A 25,063-nucleotide genomic window follows, 5' to 3' on the forward strand; every position below is an offset into this window, starting at 1 on the left:
AAAAGTATAATGTGCCTCCCCATACTCCTAGAATTTCTTCTGCTTTTTTCTCTCACTATATTTTCCACACTATCTTTTAACTTATCTGTTCTATGTTCTTCCTCTAGACTGGGACCATCTTGGGGTTTTGGCCATGTCTTTTTCATCCTTGCATCTCTAATCTAACATGTAACAGTGCCTAACCTTCATTAGCGATTTTAAATAAGAGTCTACCAACTGACTGACTAATCAAGTCTTCTTTTTACTTGATTAAACCATCAAAAATTCTAAAGCAATGCTATTCAAAGAGGCTAGCCCATAAACTGTTGGTTTATAATGAGATAAGGAGTTTTAAGCAGAATGTATAAAAGAATGGCTCCCTTTTTTGAGAAAGTCTTGCTATGAAAAAATGTCTAAACTAAACAGTGCTGCTTTAGTGATAACAGCTGATTTATAGTCTTGCCTCACTTTGATCCAAACACTTGAGAGTTAGAAAAAGACATTTTCATAAAAAAAAGTAAGATGCGGAGGAATGGATGGTTAAAATTAACTTTAGGGTCTTCATCCATCTTTATGAGCATATATATATTTACACATCCCCAAGAAGATTTAAAATAAAGGCATCTATTCACTGGTTAAAAAAATAAAGACACAGGGCACTTAAAAAGTTTTTTTTAAAAGCCAAGACACATTTAAAAAAAACCTAATAAATTTTTAATTAGAATTTTTCCTTTTTTTTTAACAGGACAAGTAACAGATTACATCAAACTTCAGAACTTCTCAAATATCTAGTTATTATACACATTCCCATCTGTCTTGCAGGGAGGGATCTTGGTCGGCTTAACAGTTTCAGGTAAAATAAGCTGCATAATAGTATATATTACAATAATAAATGTACAATGTTTACATAAAATATGTTTTAGAAGCAAAGAAAAAAAAAGATGCATCTGCATCAAAAGGCGACCTTTTAAAATGCCACAACTATTTTTTACATTCACTCTTGCAACAGGTCACAAGATGGGGGTCACTAAGCTCAGATAAATCACTATGATGCACATAAAATACAGATAGATTGGTTATATTATATATTATATATATATTTATATTTTCACACTTTAGCATCTGAAACATAAACTGAGAATTTAAAATTTATTCTCTTCAGATAACAAATCATTTTTTATTCTTCATAAACATGGTGCCCACAAAAGCACACAGGTAAGGCACAATAGGGTTTTCTGTTACAGAACAGTGTGCATCATGTTTACTTAACCAGAAAACGTGCATTATCTGTGCAAGTTCATGCTGCAAACCCAACACATATACAATTAAACAAAAAGGAAACTGAGCTTTAAACAAAATCAAAATTGGTACAATTCCAGCTGTTTCACATATTCATTTGGACTGACAAGGATATATCAACAGGTTACTTAAAAAAAAAAAAAAGCCAATTGTTACATTACAAGTAAACTCTGCTCAGCATCTATTTTAATCTGAAATCATAAACAGTAATAAAGCAACTTTACTGAAACAAGGTAAATACCGAGGCACAAAGCGACGGTCACTCGTGCATTTACTATATTGCAAGCTGTCATGACCCAAAATTTCAAATATAATTTTTCAAATACACATTTTGCTGCAGCAATATGCCCTGCTTTAAGCTTGACATACAACAGGGGAGCTGACATTTCATTAAATTATAAATAGATTGGGAAAGTGACTTAATCCCAATAGTACTATGTCATAGTCCTAGTATTTATAATAAATACAGCTTTTCACAAAATACTTTTCCAATATCTGCCAATTGCATCTTTATTGCTCACATAAATTTGAATCCATTACAACTGAGATCGGAACTTTCACACAAAATCATACTCAGACATTTTTATATAAAACTTATAAAAGATACTTTAAACTTGTATCTAATACTTCCAGGTGTTTGGCTGTTTGATCTATGTGATAGTACAGCCATAGGTATATATGTGTGTGTATATATACACATATACACATACATATATATACACATACACACATATATACATATACATATATACACATTAGATTATGAATAAAATAGGAAGCTTATTTTACTGCTTTAATGCAGACATCCTCACAAAACAAGACTACTTTCGCCACCATCAGCATTTATACATATATACAAAAGCCAGGTTAAGTACATGTACACCCACCTATGCTTATATATAACCGCTAAACCCAAATTAGTTTTCCTGTATTCCAGCTGTAACAAATGAATCTCTTACAAGCAATAGAAACCTAAGGTTAAACTGGGAAATTAACAGTTTTACCACATTAGCCTGGTAAGGAACTATGCAGGTGACTGTATACAAAAATTCACAACATTAGTTCACAGGAGATTATGGAAATACAAGAAGCCTCTTCACCATGCTTTTGTGTGGTTATCCAAACACTCTGTGGTGCAAAAACACAATCACCACATCTGAAAATGCTTAATAAAGTCAATGTTCCTCATGCAAAACTTAAATGCATCGGCTTAACTGAGCTCCAAAAACTGAATGAAACAATTGTTCTGACCACTCAGCACTGCTGCCTCACTGCTAAGTCCCTTTGGAACCTTAAGATTTCTGGAACATTCAAACAGAGCTGTATTCAATAAAAATATTACATACAAAAAGCATTTAAAAGGAAGACAGGAAGCCAAACAGGAATTTTCCTATTGTAAATACCAGTCCTAGGAGTGGAAGAAAGTCTTTTCAGGAACCTCCTTGAGAATTGGCTAGGCCAGTCCGAAGACGAAGATGAGACATAGAGTTCATATGTTTATTTGATGGCTTCAAGGGAGTATTGCAAGTAAGAGCTTGGGGAAAGCGATGGTGATATCTATCTAGTCGTAAATATTTTACTGTAACCAATTTCCCTGTTGTAAGATAAAAATAATATTTTAGATCTGTAAAAATGTGCTTAATATTTATAGAAAACAAACTGTGGTAAAAGACGTATGAACACAATATGCAAATAAAGTAATCTTAAATAATTACTCTAAAAATGCTGACCTAATTTTCTTTTAATTTAAAATCTGGTATAGTTTAACAGTAAGCCATAATTTATCTTTTCAAAATGTTCGTAATACTCAAACTTCTTACCATCAAACCAAGAGCCATGCAATGCCTTAAAAGCTTTTCCAGCATATTCTGGAGACAGACATTTAACATATACACAACCCTGTGATATTTAAAAAAAAAAAAAAAAGGAAAGAAAGAAAGAAAAAAAGAGAAAGTTTTAGTTTAATAGCAACAAATCCAAAATGTAGAATTCAACAGTAAAAGTTACTTTACCTCACGTGAATTTTTGTCTACTGCAATATGAACAATGCCATCATTATCACTGCATTTTTCTAAAATTGCTTCTTGAATTGCCAAATGCCACTGATCCCCTATTTCCCTAAAAATTAATGAAAACAAAAATCAACAACCATACTCCTAACTCAATAAAGTCTTGTCTCTTATAACATATATATCCTACCAGAATGGGAATAGTTTCAAAATCGCATATTGTTAAAACTAGTAAGTAGTTAAGTAAATGCTTGTTATTAACAGTAGATAGATTTAAAAAAAAAAATTAGTTATTCACAGTCCCAGACTTTCTCTCACTTTCCAATGTAAGAAAGCACAGAACTGAGGCAGTGAAGGATTGGCCCATCACAGCAGAATAACTGTGCGGTCATTTTTATATCTGAAATCTTATGTACCTATTGTCATTTCTTTTCTTCCTAGCAAGTGTTAATACTTTAATGAGTTGTAGTGAACTCATAAAAATTGAGTATTGTTGGGGCACCTGGGTGGCTCAGTCAGTTAAGCATCTGCCTTCAGCTCAGGTCATGATTTCAGGGTCCTGGGATCCAGCCCCCACATCAGAATCCTTGCTCAGAGGGGAGCCTGCTTCTCCCTCTCCCTCACCCCCTGCATTGTGCGCATGGGCCCCTCCCCTACTCTTTCTCCCAAATAAAGTCTTTTTTTTTTAACTGAGTATTTTTTCTTTTATTTGAGAAAAAGAATGAGAGCACGCATGAGCAGAAGGAGAGGGAGAAGGAGACTCCCCACTGAACCGGGAGCCCGATTCAGGGCTCGATCCTAGGACTCTGGGATCATGAGCTGAGCCCAAAACAGACACTTAACTGACTGAGCCATCCAGCTGCCCCACATATTACCTCTTTTTGTTAATATTTTCAAATTCCTAAACTTTAGGAAAATTCCTAGTAAATGATGTATTCTGAGCTTCTCTTCTTCAAAATAATGGAAGAATAATACAGGACAAACATTCTGCACCAAGAGTCACTTACTATTATGAGTGCCTTAAGATTTCCTACTACAATGGTACATATTTGTCTTACTCATGAGATACAGACGGTGGGATGAAGGAAAAGCGGCTACACTTGAAATCATAAATCTTCATCTCAGGTAACAAAATACTAACCCAGCACTAATTTCCTAATCCCCGAAGTATGAGAGGGCTGTTACTACAGTGCTTCCTCACATTTCCAATTTTGTTGTCACTTATTTGGAATTTCATATCAATTATTTCTTGAAATAAATGAGTTATCAGATGAGACTTATGGGTATTTCATATGTAATACATATAAATCAGTTTTTGTTTTTTTTTTTTTTTTTTTTACAAAACAGAATCTGACCTGTCATATCATTGGACAAATAAGCACTCATCTCTAGGAAGCAAATTCTAAAAATTATTACAGCTTATATATGAAATATTAGAGATTCTAAGGCAATAACTTTTGCCAGTGCTAATCTCTGGGTGCATGTGCTGCTGTAATTATATAGAAAGAAAAGTTTCTCAGATATTGAATGAACAGAAAAGTCTCTCAAATACTGCATGGACAAATAGGACTTAGAGAAGGAAAGTGTGTATGTACATCTTTGCAGAGAATTTTTTACAATTAGAGATTGGAAGTTTAAAGATAGCAGGTATTTTTATGTATATTGTCTGAGGCAAAGAATGTTGGCAGAAGAGACTTAAACACTTAATAAAGGGTATTGTTTATCACCACGTGTATCATTAATTTGACTCCAGCATTTATCTGCTGTGGGGATTCATAGTACCTACAAAGATTTGTATAAGTTTAACAAATTATTCTACATCTGGGTCTTTTGGCCAAATCTTTGCCTGAAATTTAACAAAGACGAAGAAAAGGAAAACACAACATTTCTGTAGAGATTCAAAAGTAAAAGAGACTGTTCAATTACAGACATAGCATTATAAGAATATTCCAAATATTCCAGATAAAAATTACATATACCTCTGATCATAATACTTACATAACTGGGTCAAACATATTTCGAATCTTTAGACATGGTGTCAAGCTATTTGGCGGTGAATTTCTTCTATCTAAATGAAATGCTACAAAAGACAAATTAGTTTTACTATTTGTCACTGTTCCATTTTGTTGAAAGGTATTCAGTCATTTACTCTTTTCAAAAAATATTCATTGCATGCTTTTACTGGGAGCCAGACCCCTGGAAGTTAAGGTACATCAGAGATACAATCATTGCTCTCACAGAGGCTGCAGTTTAGTGGGTGAGAGAGTTGAGAAACCGTGTCAGAAACAAAACAAAACAAAAAAAAAAACAAAAACAAAAAAACCAACCCTATAATTATGGTAAATCTTAAGAAAGAATAATACAGGAAGCTGTGAAAGTAACTTAAGGTAGTCTGGAAATATCAGATGAGGAAGCGAAATTTATGCTGGGACCTAAAGAATAAAGAATAAATAAAAATAGGCAGAGTAAAAAGATCTATAAAGGACGTTTCAAGCAAATATATTAGCTTACATACAGCCCCTGAGACAAGAAGGAGCTCAATGTAATCAAGTAAACTAAAGTGTGGTCAACTAAAGTCAACTAAGATAGCCACTGTGGCTAAAGTGAGAACATAAAGATAAACCTTAAGAGAGAGAAGTCAGATTACTGAGGACCATGCAGATTACATTAAAGTGTTTAGACATTACCCTGAGAGCAACAGAAAGTCACTCCAAGCTTTCTTAAGGAGAGTAATAATTTGATGAGATCTGTCTTTTAAAATTATAATTTTTTTAAAAAAGACTGTTAAATAAAGAACTGATTAAACAGAGAAAAAAGTGAATGCAAGGAGACCTAGAAGGTTATTATAGTTGTCTAAGAGAGAGATGATACTAATGTGGATAACATGGGCCAGAAATGCTGATGGAGGGAAGTGGATACAATTGAGGACATATGGAGTAGATCTGTTATGGCTTGTTTAAAGAGTATACATGGGAGGTAAGGAAAAAATTAAGGATAACTCCCAGGTTTATAGTGGAACTAACTGAGAAAGGGTATCATTAATTAGACAGGAATGGCGGGGGAGGTCCGTTTGGTGAGAGAGGATACTAAATTCATGCACATGCTGAATTTGTGGTGCCCATATCTCAGCAGACAACTGTACAGGTGGGTATAAAAATCTGAAAACCAGAAGACTTAATTCAAGATAGCACTTTGGGAGTTATCAACATATCTCTGGTAAATGAAGTCACAGCATGAGATCATCTATAAGTAGAAAGAAGACAGAATGAGAAAAGAGGGTGGCCTTGAGAAACTTCCAACACTTAGAGGTCCAGGAAAAGAAGACAGTCCAGAAAAGAAGACTGGAGAAATGGTCAAGGTAGCAGGAAAACAAGAAGAAAGTGGCATCCCCAAAGCCACAAGAAGCAAGTTTTAAAGTTTTAAACTTTTTTAAAGTTTTAAAGCAAGTTTTAAAGCAACTGTTAACACTGCTACGTAAAATGAGGACAGAAAGGGAACATGTCCACTTGGCTTAGCAATATGGTTGTCTGAGAACTATTTCCTTGGAATGAGAGGGGTGCAAAATAGATTGGAGTCAGCTGAAGAATAAAATGGGAGGTAAAAGTAAAAACAATGAGTAAACTGTTTAATGCTATTTGGCTATAAATAGGTAGAGAGAGACAGAGTGATAGCTAAAGAACAATGTATACTCCAACAGTGTGTCTTTTTTTTTTTTTTAATGTTTTATTTATTTGAGAGAGAGCACAAGCAGGGGTAGCGGGAGAGCGAGAAGCAGACTCCCCATTGAGCAAGGAGCCCAATGCGTGGCTCCATCCCAGGACCCTGGGACCATGACCTGAGCCGAAGGCAGACACTTAACTGACTGAGCCACCCAGGTGCCCCTCTAACAATGTGTGTTCTTAAAGATGAGAAAGACTATACGGCATGTTTAAGTGCTAATGAAAAGATCCAACAGAGGCAGGGATTTAGTACACAGTAAGAGAAGAGACTTGAGAAGAAGAGCCGATGGGATCCAGAAGACTTCAATACCATTCCCTATGGAGGATAGGGCTCAGGTCTTTGTTAAGTGAGAACACCCCTCAAATGCAACAGGAGGTGAGGGTGAGTGTGGATTCTGGCCGTGGATTTACTTGGTGATGGAAATCTGAGGCAGGTAAATCTGATTGCTTCTATTCAGGTCATCAACTGAGAATTAGGAGACAGAAGGGTAAAGGTCTGAAAGGATGGAAAGAAATCTAAAATTATTACTGAGTAAGAAAGTGAAGTGACTGGTAAAATATGATAAGAACATGAAAGTCAGGTAGTACTGAGGGCCTAACTGAGGTTGATTACTTATGACGTACCAGTCTGCAGATCTGTATGATTTTCTACTGCTATGCTCAGCTCCTTGCACACAGACAAAATCCTTTCGTCCTTGGTTAGAATTTGCCAGGCTAAGATGAAGGACAGGTAATGACTTAAGGGTAGCAGCAAGAAAAGGACTGGAGAGAGGCATGGGGTCATGGAAACGAAGATGGACAGGAAAAGAAATAAAGATAGGAGGAAGACTGAAAAACTGGAAAAAGTAGGTACATCGAAGAACTGGAGAGTCTGGGAATTCCTAATAAAATATATATATATATATATATAAAGCAGGAAAGTTTGAAAGATGAGTTAATGGCTCAGAGTGTACTAATGGATTAAACAGGTGACAGGGATTAAGGTGGGCGCTTGTGATGAGCACCAGGTATTGTATGTAAGTGATGAATCACTACTACACCTAAAAGTAGTATTATACCGTATGTTAACTAACTGGAATTTAAATAAAGACTTGAAAGAGGAAGAAAAGAAAAAGACTTGAATGTATCAATTAAAGATTTCAGAAGTATCTTAAAAAATGTCTGGGATGTGAGTGTCCTAACAGTGCCTGATATGGGGTGGGGCAATGGCCACTAGACATGAAAAATCTTTGCCAAACCCTACATCAAGAAGTCTGTGAACCTTATGGGGGGGTGCCTGGGTGGCTCAGTGGGTTAAAGCCTCTGCCTTCAGATCAGGTCATAATCTCAGGGTGCTGGGATGGAGCCCCATATCAGGCTCTCTGCTCAGCAGGGAGCCTGCTTCCCCCTCTCTCTCTCTCACCTGCCTAGACTCTGTGTACTTGTGATCTCTGTCTCTGTCAAATAAATAAATAAAATCTTTAAAAAAATTTTTAATAATAAAAAAAAGAAGTCTGTGAACCTCTAGTATCACCCAGACGTCCCTGGCAGTGTACAGCTCGTGTTTTTGGATAACCTTTTAGTTGCAGGCAATCTGAGTTCCTTAAAATTCCAATATTGGCCTGGGCCAGCAGGGAATGAACCAGAGAAAATGGAAGCACTAATACCATGTTATCCTAGCCTAGACCCAAGGACCTAGGAGAAGTTATTCCTGGCCAATTCTAATCACAACGTAGTTGTGAAGATCAAACCGATTTTTAGGATATATACTTTGTCTCCCCAACCAAACTGCAATCACCTCCTGGTACAAGCAAAGAGACAGTGATTTCAAATACCTCAAGAAGTATGTTTAGATCCTTCAAATGAATGCTGTTTATTCTGAAGACTACCTGTGTCAGAAACAAATAATTCTCCCCAGCAGGTATGGTTTGATTTTTAACTGGTGCTTTAAAATGCCATTAGAGATACTAAAGCTATGCAAGAATGCAATTTATACTTAACTACCCTTTAGAAAATGAACTTAAAATTCACTAAGGTTATTTAACAATTATTTGGAAAAAATACTATTAAATGACAACAGCTTGTAGTGGGAGTGAATACAAAAGACTACTATAATTACCAATCCTCCAGCCATGTATCTTTTAATTAAAGCACTATTTATAAGAGGATAAACATTAAGCCTCTTAATAAGTTAAACTATCTTTTTACATAAACAACTGCCCCAACCCCCCCCCTATAGTCCTATTTTCAGCACAACATTTGTGTCCAGATACATTTAAACGAAAGAAAAACTAATTTATGTATTAATATTTTTTATAAGCAAAGTCAATTAATTATATTTAGGTAGACTATACATTTAATGGCATAAAATGTAAGTAATAGATTAGAGCTATATGTTCTTAATGAGGCAATTTAGATAATTATCATCAAGAAAAATTCCACCAACTTCTCTTTATTCAGTTCCTGTAACAAATTCTTTTATGAACAAATTCTTAGGAGAACTCAAATCCCTTTTGCTAGAAGTCTACAGACTTTTACCATTCTAACGCTCCAAAAACTTGAATTGGTATACTTCAAGCAAATGGCTACTAGGTTCTATCTACCTCAGGATTTTCGGTTTTCAGGATAACATAATCTCAGCCAGTATATTTTTTTTCAATTTACTAAAAACAGGCATCTTCTTTTACCCTCAATTCCCTTCTAGATTCAGTAACTAATTCACTGCAACATTTTTAAAATCAAAGACTGTCAAGAAAAGGGAGATTGATTTTAAAATTCTTCACATTGTACATTTAGAAGTATTCAAATTAAGATAGCTCAGTACTTGGCATATAGTTTGTAAACATTTACTATACTGGAACTTTGATGAAACAAAGTAGCAGGACATTTCAGAGCTATCAATTTATGTTGAGTTTTACAACTATTATAACTGACCTAAAATTGTCTTATATCATACTTACAGTCTTTTCCTATCTAGAGAAAATGATAAAATGAAAATAATAATCCGAGGTTTTAAATTCTATATACAGAACATCCAATTTCACACACTTAAGAGTCTGTCATCCCCCCTACTAATTTACACTTGATCTTACTTAGCCAAAAGGCCGAGAAGCGATCCCCCCTACTAATTTATAAGAACAACTTGGATTACCTAGGTCAAGAAGTTGTCTTTAGATTCATCTTGAAAACCTCACATTTTAAAAATAAGACAACTACAATGATTAAAAAAAAATGTATATGAACAAAATAATGACCTTTTCTAGAACTTCACAGGCATATATGAGCACTAACTGCTAGCTATATGAAGAAATTAAGCTGAGAATACAGAACATTTCAATCAGGCAACTAAGGTAATCAGATCTCATTGGCTTTGCATTCTTTTTTCGCTTCAAAGGACCCTTCTGCAGACTCCGTTTTAAAACAAGAAGTTTAATGTTTAGTGTCACCCTTGGCATCATTAAAGCATCATTTTTATGCCATGATTACTGAAGACTATTATTATTCAAGCTCTTTGAAAGTAAAAATCAGAGAAGAAAGGGAGTGGATTTTATTTTTTCGCAATTTCAAAACAATTTTCTTAATTTTCTCATAAATACTGTGCTTAGCAAACATTGAGAAATATACTTTTATCCAACAAGATTTAAAGAAACTCAACCGACTACTAGTTCTGAAATGCACATTAAACTAACTGCAAGATTTAATTTTGCAACTAACCATCCAAGAGATTCAAGTGAGGTAACAGTTACTACTAGTAGAGGTTTGGGAACCTAAAGCAACCAATCACCAAGCCCTCCTATATACTTACATATACCTGTTTTTGCAACCATCCAAGCACTGAGAAAAATATGGACAGACAGCCACTTAAGCTACTTGGAACAAGGAATACGCAAGTGGTTGGTCTTAATGAAAAAGAGGCAGGCAAGCAAAAATTGGAAAAAAGAGCAGTTAAAAAGTTATGTTCCACTTTTATATGTTTCATATATATGTAAAACATAAATTATGTCTTATCTGCATAAAAATTAGGGGGAAAGAATGCTGCTAGATCTACAATACTAAGTTGCTTTAAGTGAAAAAGGAAAAAAAAGTAATGTGTATATAGTGTTCTGTTATGGTAAAGACAAACCATTATGTCCATATTTGCCTGGAGAAAAGTGGAAGGATATGTAAGAAACTAACATTAATTCCTTCTATGGGATGGAACTGCAAAGGGAGCTTTGTCTTCATATGTTTCAACAGTACTATTTTACATTAAACATGTAAGACTTACACAGTTGAAAAAAAATTAGAAAAACACCATGTTTATTTTTGTTGTTATTGTTTAAAAATACATACCTTGACCTTGCCATACTTTAGAAGGTATTACTAATATTTTGTCACAGGAGGCAGAAGGCTGGATCCACCGCCAAACTAGAAAATCCGTACCACCTATTCTTCGTGTCTCTGTGCGAACTCTAGACTCATTAGCAGCAAGGAAGTCAACAGCTCTATCCCAGACTTTCTTCATTTTTTTCCTAGCATGTGACAAAATGACAAATTTGCTATCATCTTGGCTTGTCATCTTTTTCAAGTATTAGTAAGTGAAGGCAATGGCTATTATTAATTCTGGTTCTCCTTGTCACTGCCTATGAGGTTTTTTTCAAAGAAGATTTAGATGCCTAAACCTCACTTCAGATTTCATTCTCTAGAGGTGGGGCACAAGCATCAGTAATCTTCCCCCACAAACTTCACCACTGATTCTGGGGTGTTGCTAGGGTGAAGAATGCTGTGGGAGGATATGGAATCATCTTTCATTTTCAAGAAGTTATTATTTAGTCCTTTTAATTAAAAAGCTTCATTAACAACAAAATATTTAAGGCATTATTTGTAAAACATCACTGGCTATTGTCTGTCTCTGTTTCTTTATTAAGATGAAATTAAAGGAAATAAGGTGAACATTGGTAAGAATAAAAAATGTATAAAAGTGATCATGATTTAGGAATCCAGTTGTTTATTATGCCACTCAAAATCAGGAGGAGAACAGAAGGGAATTTAGAAAGAAAGGAGAGTTTAAAGTACAAAAAGTAAAGCCTGTACAATAAAACAGGTCTACTTGAGAAGGGCCACAACTCTCAATATAATCTTTATAACTTCAGAAGATGCCAAATTCTGATCTACTTCAACTCACGATACTCTGAACATACTTGTCATGAGGTTGTATTAAGGAATCTTGTACATGTGGAATAGGCATGTAAGGTTGTAAGTCTTTATTTTCCTGGCAAGCTTCATTATGACTTCGTAAGACATCTAAAAATATAACACATTTACAAATGAATCAATCACTGGACATCATACTGTAATTTATCACATAACTACTATTCAAGAAATGGTTTGGATTTTTACAAATACTTATACCTATAATCTTCACCACCATATCATACATCTGCCTTGTTTCCTCTTCTTCTTTTGTCCAGCGGTATTTCATATAACGCAGAACGACACAAACCATCACCACACCTGCAATATTTATATATTTTGTGTTTTAAAAATTGTGTTCAGTGACATTCAGTATTATTCATTGCAATCTAAAGTTATCATTATACTTGTTAAATCTGATATGAACAAAACAAAGCAAAAAAGGAGAACTTATGACAGTTTGCACAGTGATTATTTTAACTGCCATAAGGGATAATGGAATAAGACTTCAAAACAGTGGGTTGAATTACCTACATAATCACAACTACATTTAGTATTTAATGGCTTTAGTATTAAACATTAAGTATTTTAAATTTAGTATTAAATATTTAGTATTAAACATTTTCCAGAGTTTCACTTAATCACTCTAGAAAAACCATTTCATGATGTTGACAACTGAACATTTAAATTCTATTATTTTTTTAAAAACAATATAACTATGTTTCACAAACATTTTGCTTTGCCACATTAAACCATACGAAAAGTAAGTTTCCTAAGACTGTAAACATACTACACTTTAGGAAAATTATTTTTAAAGGACTGGAACAAAGAAAAAAAAAATGATTATCTCCTAAATTCCTATAGTCAAGTCACATAAAATCCAGGAATCCAAATGAAAATTTTAATGCAGGTAAGTGGTATTTTTTAAATTAAAATAATTTTAATGAACTTAATTTATATTTTATTATTAAAACAATAAGCTTAATTTTTCTATTTCCCTGTTCTATTTCCAAGGCATCAATATGACAAAGTTTTATTCCATTTCCCTTTATACTACTGTTTTCTAAGCCCTTAGATTAATAATGACATTATAAAAAAAAAAAAAGACAACTTCAATATTATTCTACCTTAGGGAAGATTTCTGGATGTGATTTATAATGGCAGCTATCACAGAAGTAAATTCTTAACCCTGGTATTTGGTAAAAAACAGATAAGAAAATTCTAGACTATCATGTGTCTTCTTTCTCATTCCAACAACTTACCCAAGCATAACAACAATAACCTGTGGGTGACAGTAATAAAAGCACGTCGAAAACGACACCAGAAAGACATCTGCGGTCTTGTGGACTGTAAAAACTGCACATGGGATATATTTGTCAGTTGTTCCTCAGGGCCATAACCAACGCACCTAGTTAAAAAATAATTAAGGAGACTTTAAAGTCAAACTTCTTATATTATAAAATGGTCAAAGTGGAAATTAAATCCTTTACCTTATTCCAACATCTTTTCCGTTTTCTAAAATCCACTTCAAGGAAATATTAAATATATCTTCATATTCAGGGCCTAAATCCTAATAAGAAAAATGGAGAAAAGAACTAACTATTCTTAATTCACATTCATTTGACTCTATCTGTAAGTTATACCATAAATACTATACTTTTATCTTTATATAACTCTTGAAACTATTACATAACAAAAACATATTATTCATTATAGAAAAACAAAAGGAGAAAAAAGTCACAATTTCCCCATCTTTCTAAGATAAGCACAGTTACTACTTTGTTATGTTTTCTTTTTGGTTCTTTTACTTTTACAGATTTGGAGGATTTTTTTAAATATACCTTGTCTTTCAAGCATCACTATGATAAATGTGAATTAGCTCTCTTTTTTTTTTTTATAGAACCGTATTTTTAAATGAACAAATGGCAAACTATTCAGACTTGGCTGTTTCACTGACATTTTCTCAACAAGTGAATTGAAGCAAGCATGTCACCTCAAGAAAAACAGCTGACTTTGTTACCAATCATAACATTCAAGCTTTCAAGTGAAAAGTAAAATTTGGAAAAAGTTGCATCCATTACTATTACTTGACAACTTCACAATACTTGAAAACCTTTGCAATGAGACAGGTGTGATATTAAAGAATTAAAGACATCAATCTTGAAATGTGTCAACATTGGGAAGATCTACATAAATAGCAAGCCAGTATTTTCCAAATGAACATGCATGAGTTATAAAATCTTGCATAGGTAAAAGACCTATTCTACATGTAAAACAAAGGACTTTAGCGACAGAATGTACACAAATCACTGATATGGTTTCAAATTGTACACTGCAACCAATCTTGAAGAAACTACCTCTCAGAGTTCTGGTACAGTATCGACGAAGAATACCTACAATTATCTGAAGATTATTAAAATACTTTATCCTGTTTTGACGACATATCTGTATAAGGCTAGATTTTCTTGACGTACTTCAACCAAAACATCACAACAGATTGGATACAGAAGTAGATATGAAAATCCAGTTGTTTTTTATTAACCTACATATTAAAGATTAAAAAAGATATGCACAAATGCGAAACAATGCCATTTCTCACTAAAGGTTTTTATTTTGAAAAAGTTATTTTTCACAAAATACATTGTTTATGTTAACATGTAATAAGTTCATTATTCTTACTTTAAACAAATAAGTAAATTTAAAATTTGATTAAATTTCTAGTAAGGTAAATATATATCTAAATTTATCTATCTATCTCCCACAAACAAAGGCCATTCACAGTCCTCAGGACTGCTAAAGGGTCTTGAAACCATAAAGTTTAAGAACTACTATACATAGGTAGATGATGTATTTTTTAATCAAAAATACTAAAAATAAAAGTGGTATCCCATTTTATATATGCTGTTTATTCCACTTGTTTCTATCACAAAATGAAGTACTGTGTCAATGTCAATAAACATCGAACAACCTTTTTTCCAGGAAACTGTGTTTCTAGTTTATGGCTGGTTATTTTATACTTTAATCAACCCCTTACTAATGAATGTTTAGAGTATTACCAATTATTTCAATATATCAAATAATACTGTAATAAATACTCTTAAAAATCTTTCCATTCAACAAATACTTATTGAGGGTCCAATATGTGCCAGGTACTGTTCTAGGACCCAGAGATGTAGCACTAACCAAAACAGTCAAAATTCCGTGTGTTCACAGAGCTTATCTTTTATTCAGTATTATATCTTTATGTACTTTTTTAAGTGCAAAGAATGAATTTCTAAAAGTAGCAGTTAAGACATCATTTTTAAAAACTCCTTTAAGGGGAATCTGGGTGGCTCAGTCAATTAAGCGTCCAAATCTTGATTTCAACTTGGGTCATGATCTCAGGGTTGTGAGATCAAGCCCCATTTTGGGCTCTGCACTGGGAGTGGAGCCTGACTAAGATTCTCTCTCTCTTAAAAAACAAAAACAAAAAAGCCCCACTCCTTTAAAAAAGTAAAAAGAATTTTGTACTAGCTATTGTATTTTATCAAAAGATTAAAGGTTTTCATTTGATCAGTATGATTTACTTCCTAATATGGAACTGGGAAGTTGGTTTTTACTACATCAAATTCAAAAATGTAAAAAGTTTTATGAAGCAAAACTACTATTACTAGGCATCATTACTTATGTGTAACTACCAACCAGGATGTTTAGATGGTAAAGAGAACTACAGGTGACCTGTTATCTTAAAAAGAGAAAAAAAAAAAAAAGTGTGGTCTTTCATCACTATTTATAAATATCAAAAAAACTCATCGCCAATAATAAGGATTTAATAATTGACAAACGGTTTATACATGACATTACTTCAAGGAAATACTATGCATTTAGAAATGATCATGAGAGGGATGCCTGCTTTTGGCTCAGGTCATGATCCCAGGGGCCTGAAATCCAGTCTCCCATCAGTTCCTTATTGAGCAAGGAGCCTGCTTCTCCCTCTGCCTGCCCCAACTTGCACTCACTCTCTCTCTCTGATAAATAAATAAAATCTTTAACCGAAAAAGAAAGAAAGAATGAAAGAAAGAAAGAAAGAAAGAAAGAAAGAAAGAAAGAAAGAAAGAAAGAAAGAGGAAAAAGAAACGAATGACGAGAGCTAAACAGCTATATGCTTAGAAAAGTAAAACAGGGCACCTGGGTGGCTCAGTTGGTTAAGTGACTGCCTTCAGCTCAGGTCATGATCCTGGAGTCCTGGAATCGAGTCCTGCATCAGGCTCCCCGCTTCGCAGGGAGTATGCTTCTCCCTCTGACCCTCCCCCCTTCTCATGCTCTCTCTTTCTCTCATTCTCTCTCAAATAAATAAATAAAATCTTTTTAAAAGGTAAAACAATATGCCATTTATATGTAACTATAAAAATCTGTACTTACGAATGGTAACTAAAAATTTTTTTTACGATTTTACTTATTTGAGAGAGAGGGAGAGTGAGCAAGAGAAAGAGCATAGAGGTAGAGGGAGAAGACTCCCTCCACTGAGCAGGGAACCCAACGCAGGGCTTGACTCCAGGACCCCAAGATCATGACCTGAGTTCAAGGCAGACGCTTAACTGACTGAGCCACCTAGGCACTCCATGACTAAAAAAAATTAAGTGATTTTTTTGTTTAAGCTTTAATATTGCTTTAAAATGTTATGCAATAAAATTATACAAAAATAATTTCAGGCAATTATGGTTTTGTTATAAAAATGCTACCAGAATTCACTTTGTGCATAACAAAAACAGAACACATAATCATCTACTCTAAAATTCATTTGCTTCCAAAGTCAAGAGAACTTACTTCTGGTTACATTGCAAGGATTAGGATTAGATAAAGCACAAGCGATCGAGGGCTTTGAAAATCCACAAAGCAAGATTAATATGGGTTATCCATGGAGCTGGAAACATTGCACTCATTCTTCTTCGTAATGTATAGGGTTTTGTTTTTTTTTTTAAGTTTTAATTTTAATTCCAGTTAGTTAGCATACAGTGTAATACTAGTTTCAGGTGTACAGTATAGTGATTCAACTATTCCCTACATCACCCACTGCTCATCACAACAAGTGATCCCCATCACCTATTTCACCCATCCCCCCACCTACATCCCCTCTGGTAACCTTCAGTTTGTTCTCTGTAGTTAAGAATCCATTTTTTTGGTTTGACTCTTTTTCCCCCTGTTCACTTGTTTTGTTTCTTAATTCCACATGAATGAACTCATGCGGTATTTGTCTTATCTTGTTTAGCACTATACTCTATAGATCCGTCGTGTTCTTGCAAATGGCAAGATTTCATTCTTTTTTAATGCTGAGTAATATTCCATTGTATGCACCTACATTATGTAATCTATTATATATATGCCATATCTTCTTTATTCATTCATCAGCTGATGGACACTTGGGCTGCTTCCGAATCCTGGTTATTATAAATAATGTTGCTCTAAACATAGGGGTGTTTGTACCCCTATGAGTTGGTGTGTCTATATTCTCTGGGTAAATACTCAGTAGTGAGATAGCTGGATTATAGGGTAGTTCTATTTTTAACTTTTCTGAGAAAACTCCACACTATTCTCCACACTGTCTGTACCAGTTTGCATTCCACCTACAGTGCACAAGTGTTCCTTTTTCTCCACATCCTCACCAACATTTGTTGTTTCTTATGTTTTTGATTTTAGCCATTCTGACAGGTATGAGGTGATATCTCACTGTAGTTTTGTATTTCCCTGATCATGAGTGATGTTAAACATTATTTCATGTGTCTGTTAGCCATCTGGATGTCTTCTTTGGAGAAATGTCTGTTCATGTCTTCTGCCCATTTTTTTTTTTTTTAAAGATTTTATTTATTTATTTGACAGAGAGAAATCACAAGTAGGCAGAGAGGCAAGCAGAGAGAGAGGAGGAAGCAGGCTCCCTGCCAAGCAGAGAGCCCGATACGGGGCTCGATCCCAGGACCCTGGGATCATGACCTGAGCCGAAGGCAGAGGCTTTAACCCACAAAGCCACCCAGGTGCCCCTCTTCTACCCATTTTTTAATTGGATTATTTGGTTTTGGAGTTTTGAGTCTCTTAAGTTCTTTATATACTTTGGATACTAACCCTGTATCGGTTATGTCGTTTGCAAACCTCTTCTCCCATTCTGTAGGCTGCCTTTAGTTTCATTGATTGTTTTCTTCACTGTGCAGAAGTTGTTGTTTTTTTTTTTTAAATGTAGTCCCAATAGTTTATGCTATGCTCACTACAAGTGCAGCTACCATCTGTCACCATAAAATATCACTGCAATACCACCGACTTTATTCCCTAGGCTGTACTCCTCATCCTTATGACTTATTCATTTCATAACTGTTCTCTATATTTATGGGTCTGTTTCTGCATGTTTGTTCACTGGTTTGTTTTTTAGATCCCACATATAAGTGAAATCGTAAGACATGGATATTTTTTAAAAATCAATGAAACATACATGTTGTATCTACCTGTGTTTACATATATGCTCTTCAGCTTCTATTAGAACAATATGCAAGATATAATGACATTTTTGTGTTATTACACAGAACTCTGAAGGCTAGACTATACATTTAGGTTTCAAATAATGTAAAATCAAATTTCCAAATTTATTAGTTGTGTATTTTAAATACAAAAATTTTAGAAGGCTGAAGGTATTATAAGTAGCCTTACTGCCTTCATTAATTATCCTTAAAAATATACATAATGATTCATACTAAAAAGGACACCTACTCCAATAAGATAAGTATGTGGAGGAACATTGAGCTTAAAACTTTTAGTTATAAAATGAGGGTAAGAAAAGAGTGTCTGTTGTTATTTTCTCATTTTGTTTTCCTTCCCCATGTTAATACCAGCTAATATCCACTTACTATCTGGAATACAATAGAGCCACGGAACATCAATACACAAAACAGAAAAAACAACTGGTAATTTATTTAAAACCTCATTAAAAAATTTATAGAGTACTAAGCAAGGTCCTAGACAGACCATTACTTCCACAAATGTTCTACATGGTATACAGAGTTCTACAGTATTATAAGACAGAATTTTTAAAGAAGTAAAAGCAGATTTTTTTTTCTGGCTATGCTAATTAAATAGCTCATGCCAACATTACAGCATGCATAGCAGCTTCCTGATTTTAAGAGTGGAAACTATTTTATTATTCATTTTTTTGTAGCTACCTCAAAAGCTGTAAGGTAGGGGCAGGCCAACCTTTTCTGTAAAGGATCAAAGAGTAAAATACTTTAGGCTTTGTACCCATATACATTTCAGGTCTCTGCCACGTATATTCTAAGCAACCTTTAAAAGTGTTGTGAAACCACAGCTAGAAGGCCATGCAAAAATAGGCCCAAGGGCTGTAGTCTGCCAACCTCTGAGTAAGGCATACTTGCATCGTACAATGCCCTTTTTCTAATCAATGATGATGATGACACTAATTTTTAAAGCAAGTCTATTACAATTATTACTACTTACTTATAGGCAATAGCCCAGTCAACGTATTGCTGACTGCTTCATTTAAATCTTTCTAAATTCAAAGCATATTTCCCCAAATCTTTCACAAATCTACTTTAACATACTATGCGTGAACACACACACACACACACACACACACACACACACACTGAAGATTCCCAGTTCCAAATTTACCTTATTTGTAAAATAATTGGCAAAAACATTTATTTTTATTAAAACTCACAGGAGGTGCTTTGAACTTAGATTACAGTTTCACAGCATAAAAACAATACTGTTTCATGTAAAAGACTCAGCTCATTAAATAATGCTACAAAGCCTTAGTAAGAAGGGAAAGAAATGCTGATACAGGGAGAAGTCAAGTAAGAATTAAAAACCTACTGGACGGCTCACAGAATAGATAGTATACATGGTAATAATAACTCTGTGGCTTTCCAGTACAGGAATATTCTGTTTAACTGTGACATGACATATGCTATACATGTTACCTTTGAAATTAATTAAAATAAGATAGATGAAAATCAATACAATAATAAAGATGATTTAATTCTTGACGATTCAGTGATAACATGGTCCTTAAATAAGCAGGCCTGGGATCAGATCATGACTGCACTACTGCCTAGCTATTATGTATAACCTCAAGTGGAGCGAAAAAGTATGTCATCTATACAGGTATTATCTACTTTGATCACGTCTTCAGATCTTAACCTTTATTCAGGGTCAGTCTCTTGCTCACTCAAAAGACGGAGCTGGTGGTTATGAACCCAGTCCTTCCATCTAAGAGGCAGAACAGTATAGTGAGAAGAAAAACCACTTTAATTCTATTCCCAGCCTCACCACTTTCTAGCTGGATGATGTGATCATTAAATCCCTCTGAGCTTAAGTTTCTTTTTAACTTGAGTTTGATACCACCTACCTTTCTGGGTCATTGTGACGTCAGAGATACTAAGAAAATCCTAAGATAAATTATACTTGATAAATTATTATTATTTGTTTATTAAAGATTTAATTTATTTGAGAACGAGAGAGTGGAGGGAGAGGAGCAGAGGGGGAGGGAGAGGACAAGCTGACTCTGCGCTGAGCACAGAGCTGGACTCCAGGCTTGATCTCACAATCCTGCGATCAAGACCTGAGCTGAAACCAAGAATTGGCTGTTCAACAGACTAAGCTACCCAGGGGCCTCAATAAATAATAATTATTAAGAAATTTATCCATCATTCCATTTCTCAGAACATTTATTTCCCCACAAAGACACAATTTTATTAACCGTGATAAGCATGCCAACCTGGGCCATAAAAGCCTATCCAGCCCCCATAATTTGGCACATTTGCAGCTATCTTCATTCCTAGTGTTTTCTTCACAAATCGTAAACGTATTCATTGTGTTGAAGTTTAAAAAGGTTTTGAAAATGAACCACCATTCATTACATCATTTAGTTGGAAAGTTACCATACAAAGCTTCCACTGTTTTAACTTAAAAACAAGTCTATGTCTTTTCATGAAAATTTAATGCTATGTATTTCTTAAATGTTCCACCAGAGGGACCTCTTAACTTTTCACAAATCAAAACAAACTTTCATTCTCAAAAATGCTGAGTGGAAAAAAATGAAAAAAGTTCAAGAAAAACACTGGGAGTTCAGAAAAAGAGTGTTTAAATTATTTAAATTAATTGTTATGTTTATTTAAATTTCCTTTGAAAGAGAAAGTAGGAGAAATAAAATAAGAATGGAATGTGAAGCATCATATTCAAGAAAATAAAGAAAAATTTTATTGAGGTTTTCTTATTTATTCATTTTACTCCACCAAACATTTACTCATATTGTGCTTAAAATGCACTTGAAGTTGGGGAACAATTAGCTTACACTCCTAGGAGTTCTGTGCTCCCTTTAGCCGATTTACTCCTGAATGCAAGAACTTAATTGTGCTGCTGGAGAAACCATAGTACAAATACATGAAATATATGATAGATCTCTCTCCAGAAGTGAAGAGCATACAATATATGTATTATCATCATGGTTTTTGACATCAGCTTTGTAGTGAGGTTCTTCCATATTTATGCTAGAACTTAGATAAAATGAAAACACCAATTTTGTCTAGACTGTGCTAACATGGTCATTCCAAATCAGAAAGTAATTTGGCAACATATATCCAAAGTATTTACAAAAGCTCATGCTCCTTAACAAGTAGTTTCCTTTCTAGAACTATTCTCCTAAGTAAACAATCAGAAAATCAAATACAGGGGCGCCTGGGTGGCTCAGTGGGTTAAAGCCTCTGCTTTCGGCTCAGCAGGGAGCCTGCTTCCCTTCCTCTCTCTCTGCCTGCCTCTCTGCCTACTTGTGATCTCTGTCAAATAAATAAATAAAATCTTTAAAAAAAAAAAAAAGAAAAGAAAAAGAAAATCAAATACAATGTGCAAAGATTAGAGTGCTTTCATAATACTGACAAACCACAAACCAATATAAAGCAATACAATCATGTAAAGAAATATTACCCGGTGATAAAAAGAAGTTCAAAAACCTGAACAATGACATGACAAAATGCTTATGATAATTTTAAGGAAATAATATATAACATTTGTAATAAGAAATATTTAGAATTTATAGTGATACTAATTGCAGGGATGAAAACATAAGAAAAGACTAGAGAAAAATGAACCAAAAATGAGTGGTTGACTTCAGGTGGTGAATTTGAAATGCTTTTCTCCTTTTTTTCCCATTAGTTAAATCATGAGCATGAGTTAATGTTACATTGAGAAAAATAAACACTATTAAAAATAGTATTTAAAAGTTTTATCTAGACCTTAAAATTTTATTTATGGGGTAAAATTCCTGTTTAATGCTCTTTTTTTGAAGTGGCAGCCCAAAATACATCATTGGTTGTAACAAGCCATACCAGGTTTCACAGCATTTGAAAATTCAAAGTAACTTCACTTAACTAATTAAGACTGAAACTAATCCAAAATCCTTTGTAAAAACTTACATTAGAAATTCTATTGAATTTAAGGAAAAAAAAAAAAAAAGTAGGGACACCTGGGTGGCTCAGTTGGTTGGGCGGCTGCCTTCGGCTCAGGTCATGATCCCAGCATCCTGGGATCAAGTCCCACATTGGGCTCCCTGCTCAGCAGGGAGCCTGCTTCTCCCTCTGCCTCTGCCTGCCACTCTGTCTGCCTGTGCTCACTGTCTCTGACAAATGAATAAATAAAATCTTTAAAAAAAAGAAGAAAGAAAAAAAAGTTAAAAGAAAAAGAAAAAAAAAAGTAAAACCCCATCTAAAACATAAAATAATTCCAAGGAAAAAATATGAAAACCTTTTAAGACTGGAGTTCATTAATTTCAATTTTTTTAACTCAATACAGTTTCCAACTCATCTCATGCATGGATACGTCCAGTAACTCCTCTGCTGGCAATTTTTAGCAGGAATAAAATCTCTCATACCCTACTGCTGCCTGACATAGATTCTGACTTGTCCCAACCCTGCCTGTGTGTCCCTTCTTTTTACCTTATCTTATTGCTGACCCACAGCTTCAACCAAATGGGAGAGGGGGTGGTGGTGCTTAATCATCCTTCCACGGGAAACCTTGCCTCTTCCTCAGCTCTAGCCCAACTACGAATCAATCCCTATCCCACTCCAAGCTCTATCCCTTGCCTTTAGTCCTTTAAATAAAGTATTCAGGAGCTCTTAAGAGTCTCAGGTTCTTCCGAAATGTAAATTAATCCTGTTCCAGGAATTTATGACCAACCGTTAACACATATCTGTGCAATTACCTAAGATATTTAACTGATTAAAAAAAGAAAGAGAAGAGAAAGCAAGAAGGAAGTACTGCTTAGGATCGGTTTTTCCTACTGCTAGAAGTACAAACACTTTTAACTACTCATAAGGACTACTTACTTGCTTTGGATTCCCACATGCTATGCCCTACTTATGGAATATTTTATTCTACATCCTCTGTAGACTACTTAATCCAATCCCTTCTTTGCTCCCACCCCCACAATCCACTTGGCAATTCTTCCATCCCTAAAACAGAGCCCCATAATCAGAACTCTACCTAATTTAAGATCTTTTTGGATTCTGATTCTTCAGCTATCCAATCTATTAGCTATTACACTCTGCACAAATTTGTCTGTTATCAGTGTTCTCATCTAGGTCAAAACTGAAAAAGAAGAAGAGAACAAGGCAGGTTGAGAAGACAAATCCTGTAGCATGTTATTAGAGACCTCTTTCCAGAATGACCCAGATTTAATTAATTAAGGAGCACAGAAAAAGAACCAAAATTTATGGGGAAGCTACTATAACAATCAGACACTGAGCAGTTCAGTTTCCCGACCACTCCGACAAGAATTAATAACAGTCCCACTTTCACGCTAAGAAACAGGTACAGAAAGTGAAAGAACTTTACCAAGACACACAGCTTTTAAGCATCAGTGCCGGAATGTGAATCCACATCTAATCTCAGCTATACTGTTTTAACTTAGTCTTTTGGATATCTACATTAAATAGATTAAGCTAATCTGAATTAAGTTAAAAACAGTCCACATTTCTCTTTTTTAACAAGCACTTCATGGGAAACTCATCACAACTTTGCTGAAAGCCTTAGAACTATACCAGATTCCAGATTTTTTAAAAAAAAGAAAGAGAGAGGGAGGCAGTGAAATCAGCAAGACAGAACAGATAGCCCCAGACCATCCTTTCCCCATGGAGACAAAAACTCAACAACACACAGACCAATTCGCTTTGTAAGAAATCCAGAAACCAGTTAAAAGGCTCCTGCAACCCAAGCAAATATGAAAATAGCAGCATGGAAGCCAGGAGGAAAATTGGTAGCCCTCATTCACCAGAGCCCCATCCAGTGGCACAACGTGGTATGCCAGAAGAATTAAGTCCCAACTCCTGGCTTATCCTTGAAGAGGGGAAGAAAAGACTGAAACAGAAGTCTAATGTTCAGATTTTCTGAGGGGCTACCAGAAGGACTGGTTTCTGTCTTGCCTGAATCTAAGAACCGACAGGTAAGTGGACCAGCCTGGAGGTAGCTGAGAACAAAGGCAATGGTTTGAACTAGTACCTACTCACTTGCCATTGCCCTTCTCCACAGCTCTATGAAGAATGAGTACAAGAAAACCCCAAACTCTGGCTTCTTCCTGAGGAAGGATAGTGCTGAAGTATGTGTCCAATGTCCCAAGTTCTCAGGGAGCCACCAAAGGGACTGGTTTCTGTATCATCTGTTTCAGAGCACTGAGGAGAGCTGACGTAGCCTAAAGGCCTGTGGTTTGCTGAGAACAGAAAAGAGCAGGACTGCTTGTTGCTGCTCCAGAGGACCCACAGTACAACAGACAGACACCAGAGGGAGCAAGAGATTACAAGCTCCTGAAAAAAGAAACCTGCAAAACCTTTTGTTGGGAATTTGCACCCACAAAACTAGAGAAGATGGATGCATGCAGAG

General features: G+C 34.8%; 1 protein-coding gene across 1 annotated transcript in view; it reads right to left on the reverse strand.

Annotated features, from left to right (window-relative positions):
- Positions 1–664: 664 nt before the first annotated feature.
- Positions 665–25,063, reverse strand: part of LOC111142142 (inner nuclear membrane protein Man1) — a 62,064-nt gene continuing 37,665 nt past the window's right edge. Inside the window, exons 5-13 of the mRNA XM_022495125.1 lie at positions 13,648–13,727; positions 13,420–13,565; positions 12,377–12,478; positions 12,166–12,268; positions 11,318–11,496; positions 5,286–5,367; positions 3,291–3,396; positions 3,099–3,177; positions 665–2,872 (exon numbers count right to left, since the gene is read on the reverse strand). Coding sequence (XP_022350833.1) covers positions 2,709–2,872; positions 3,099–3,177; positions 3,291–3,396; positions 5,286–5,367; positions 11,318–11,496; positions 12,166–12,268; positions 12,377–12,478; positions 13,420–13,565; positions 13,648–13,727 — 1,041 coding nt within the window. The 3' untranslated portion in view covers positions 665–2,708. The remainder of the gene's footprint in view (positions 2,873–3,098; positions 3,178–3,290; positions 3,397–5,285; positions 5,368–11,317; positions 11,497–12,165; positions 12,269–12,376; positions 12,479–13,419; positions 13,566–13,647; positions 13,728–25,063) is intronic.

The sequence above is a fragment of the Enhydra lutris genome, unplaced genomic scaffold (genome assembly GCF_002288905.1).
Source record: "Enhydra lutris kenyoni isolate GAN:26980312 unplaced genomic scaffold, ASM228890v2 scaffoldscaffold7, whole genome shotgun sequence".
In the NCBI taxonomy this organism is placed as follows: domain Eukaryota; kingdom Metazoa; phylum Chordata; class Mammalia; order Carnivora; family Mustelidae; genus Enhydra; species Enhydra lutris.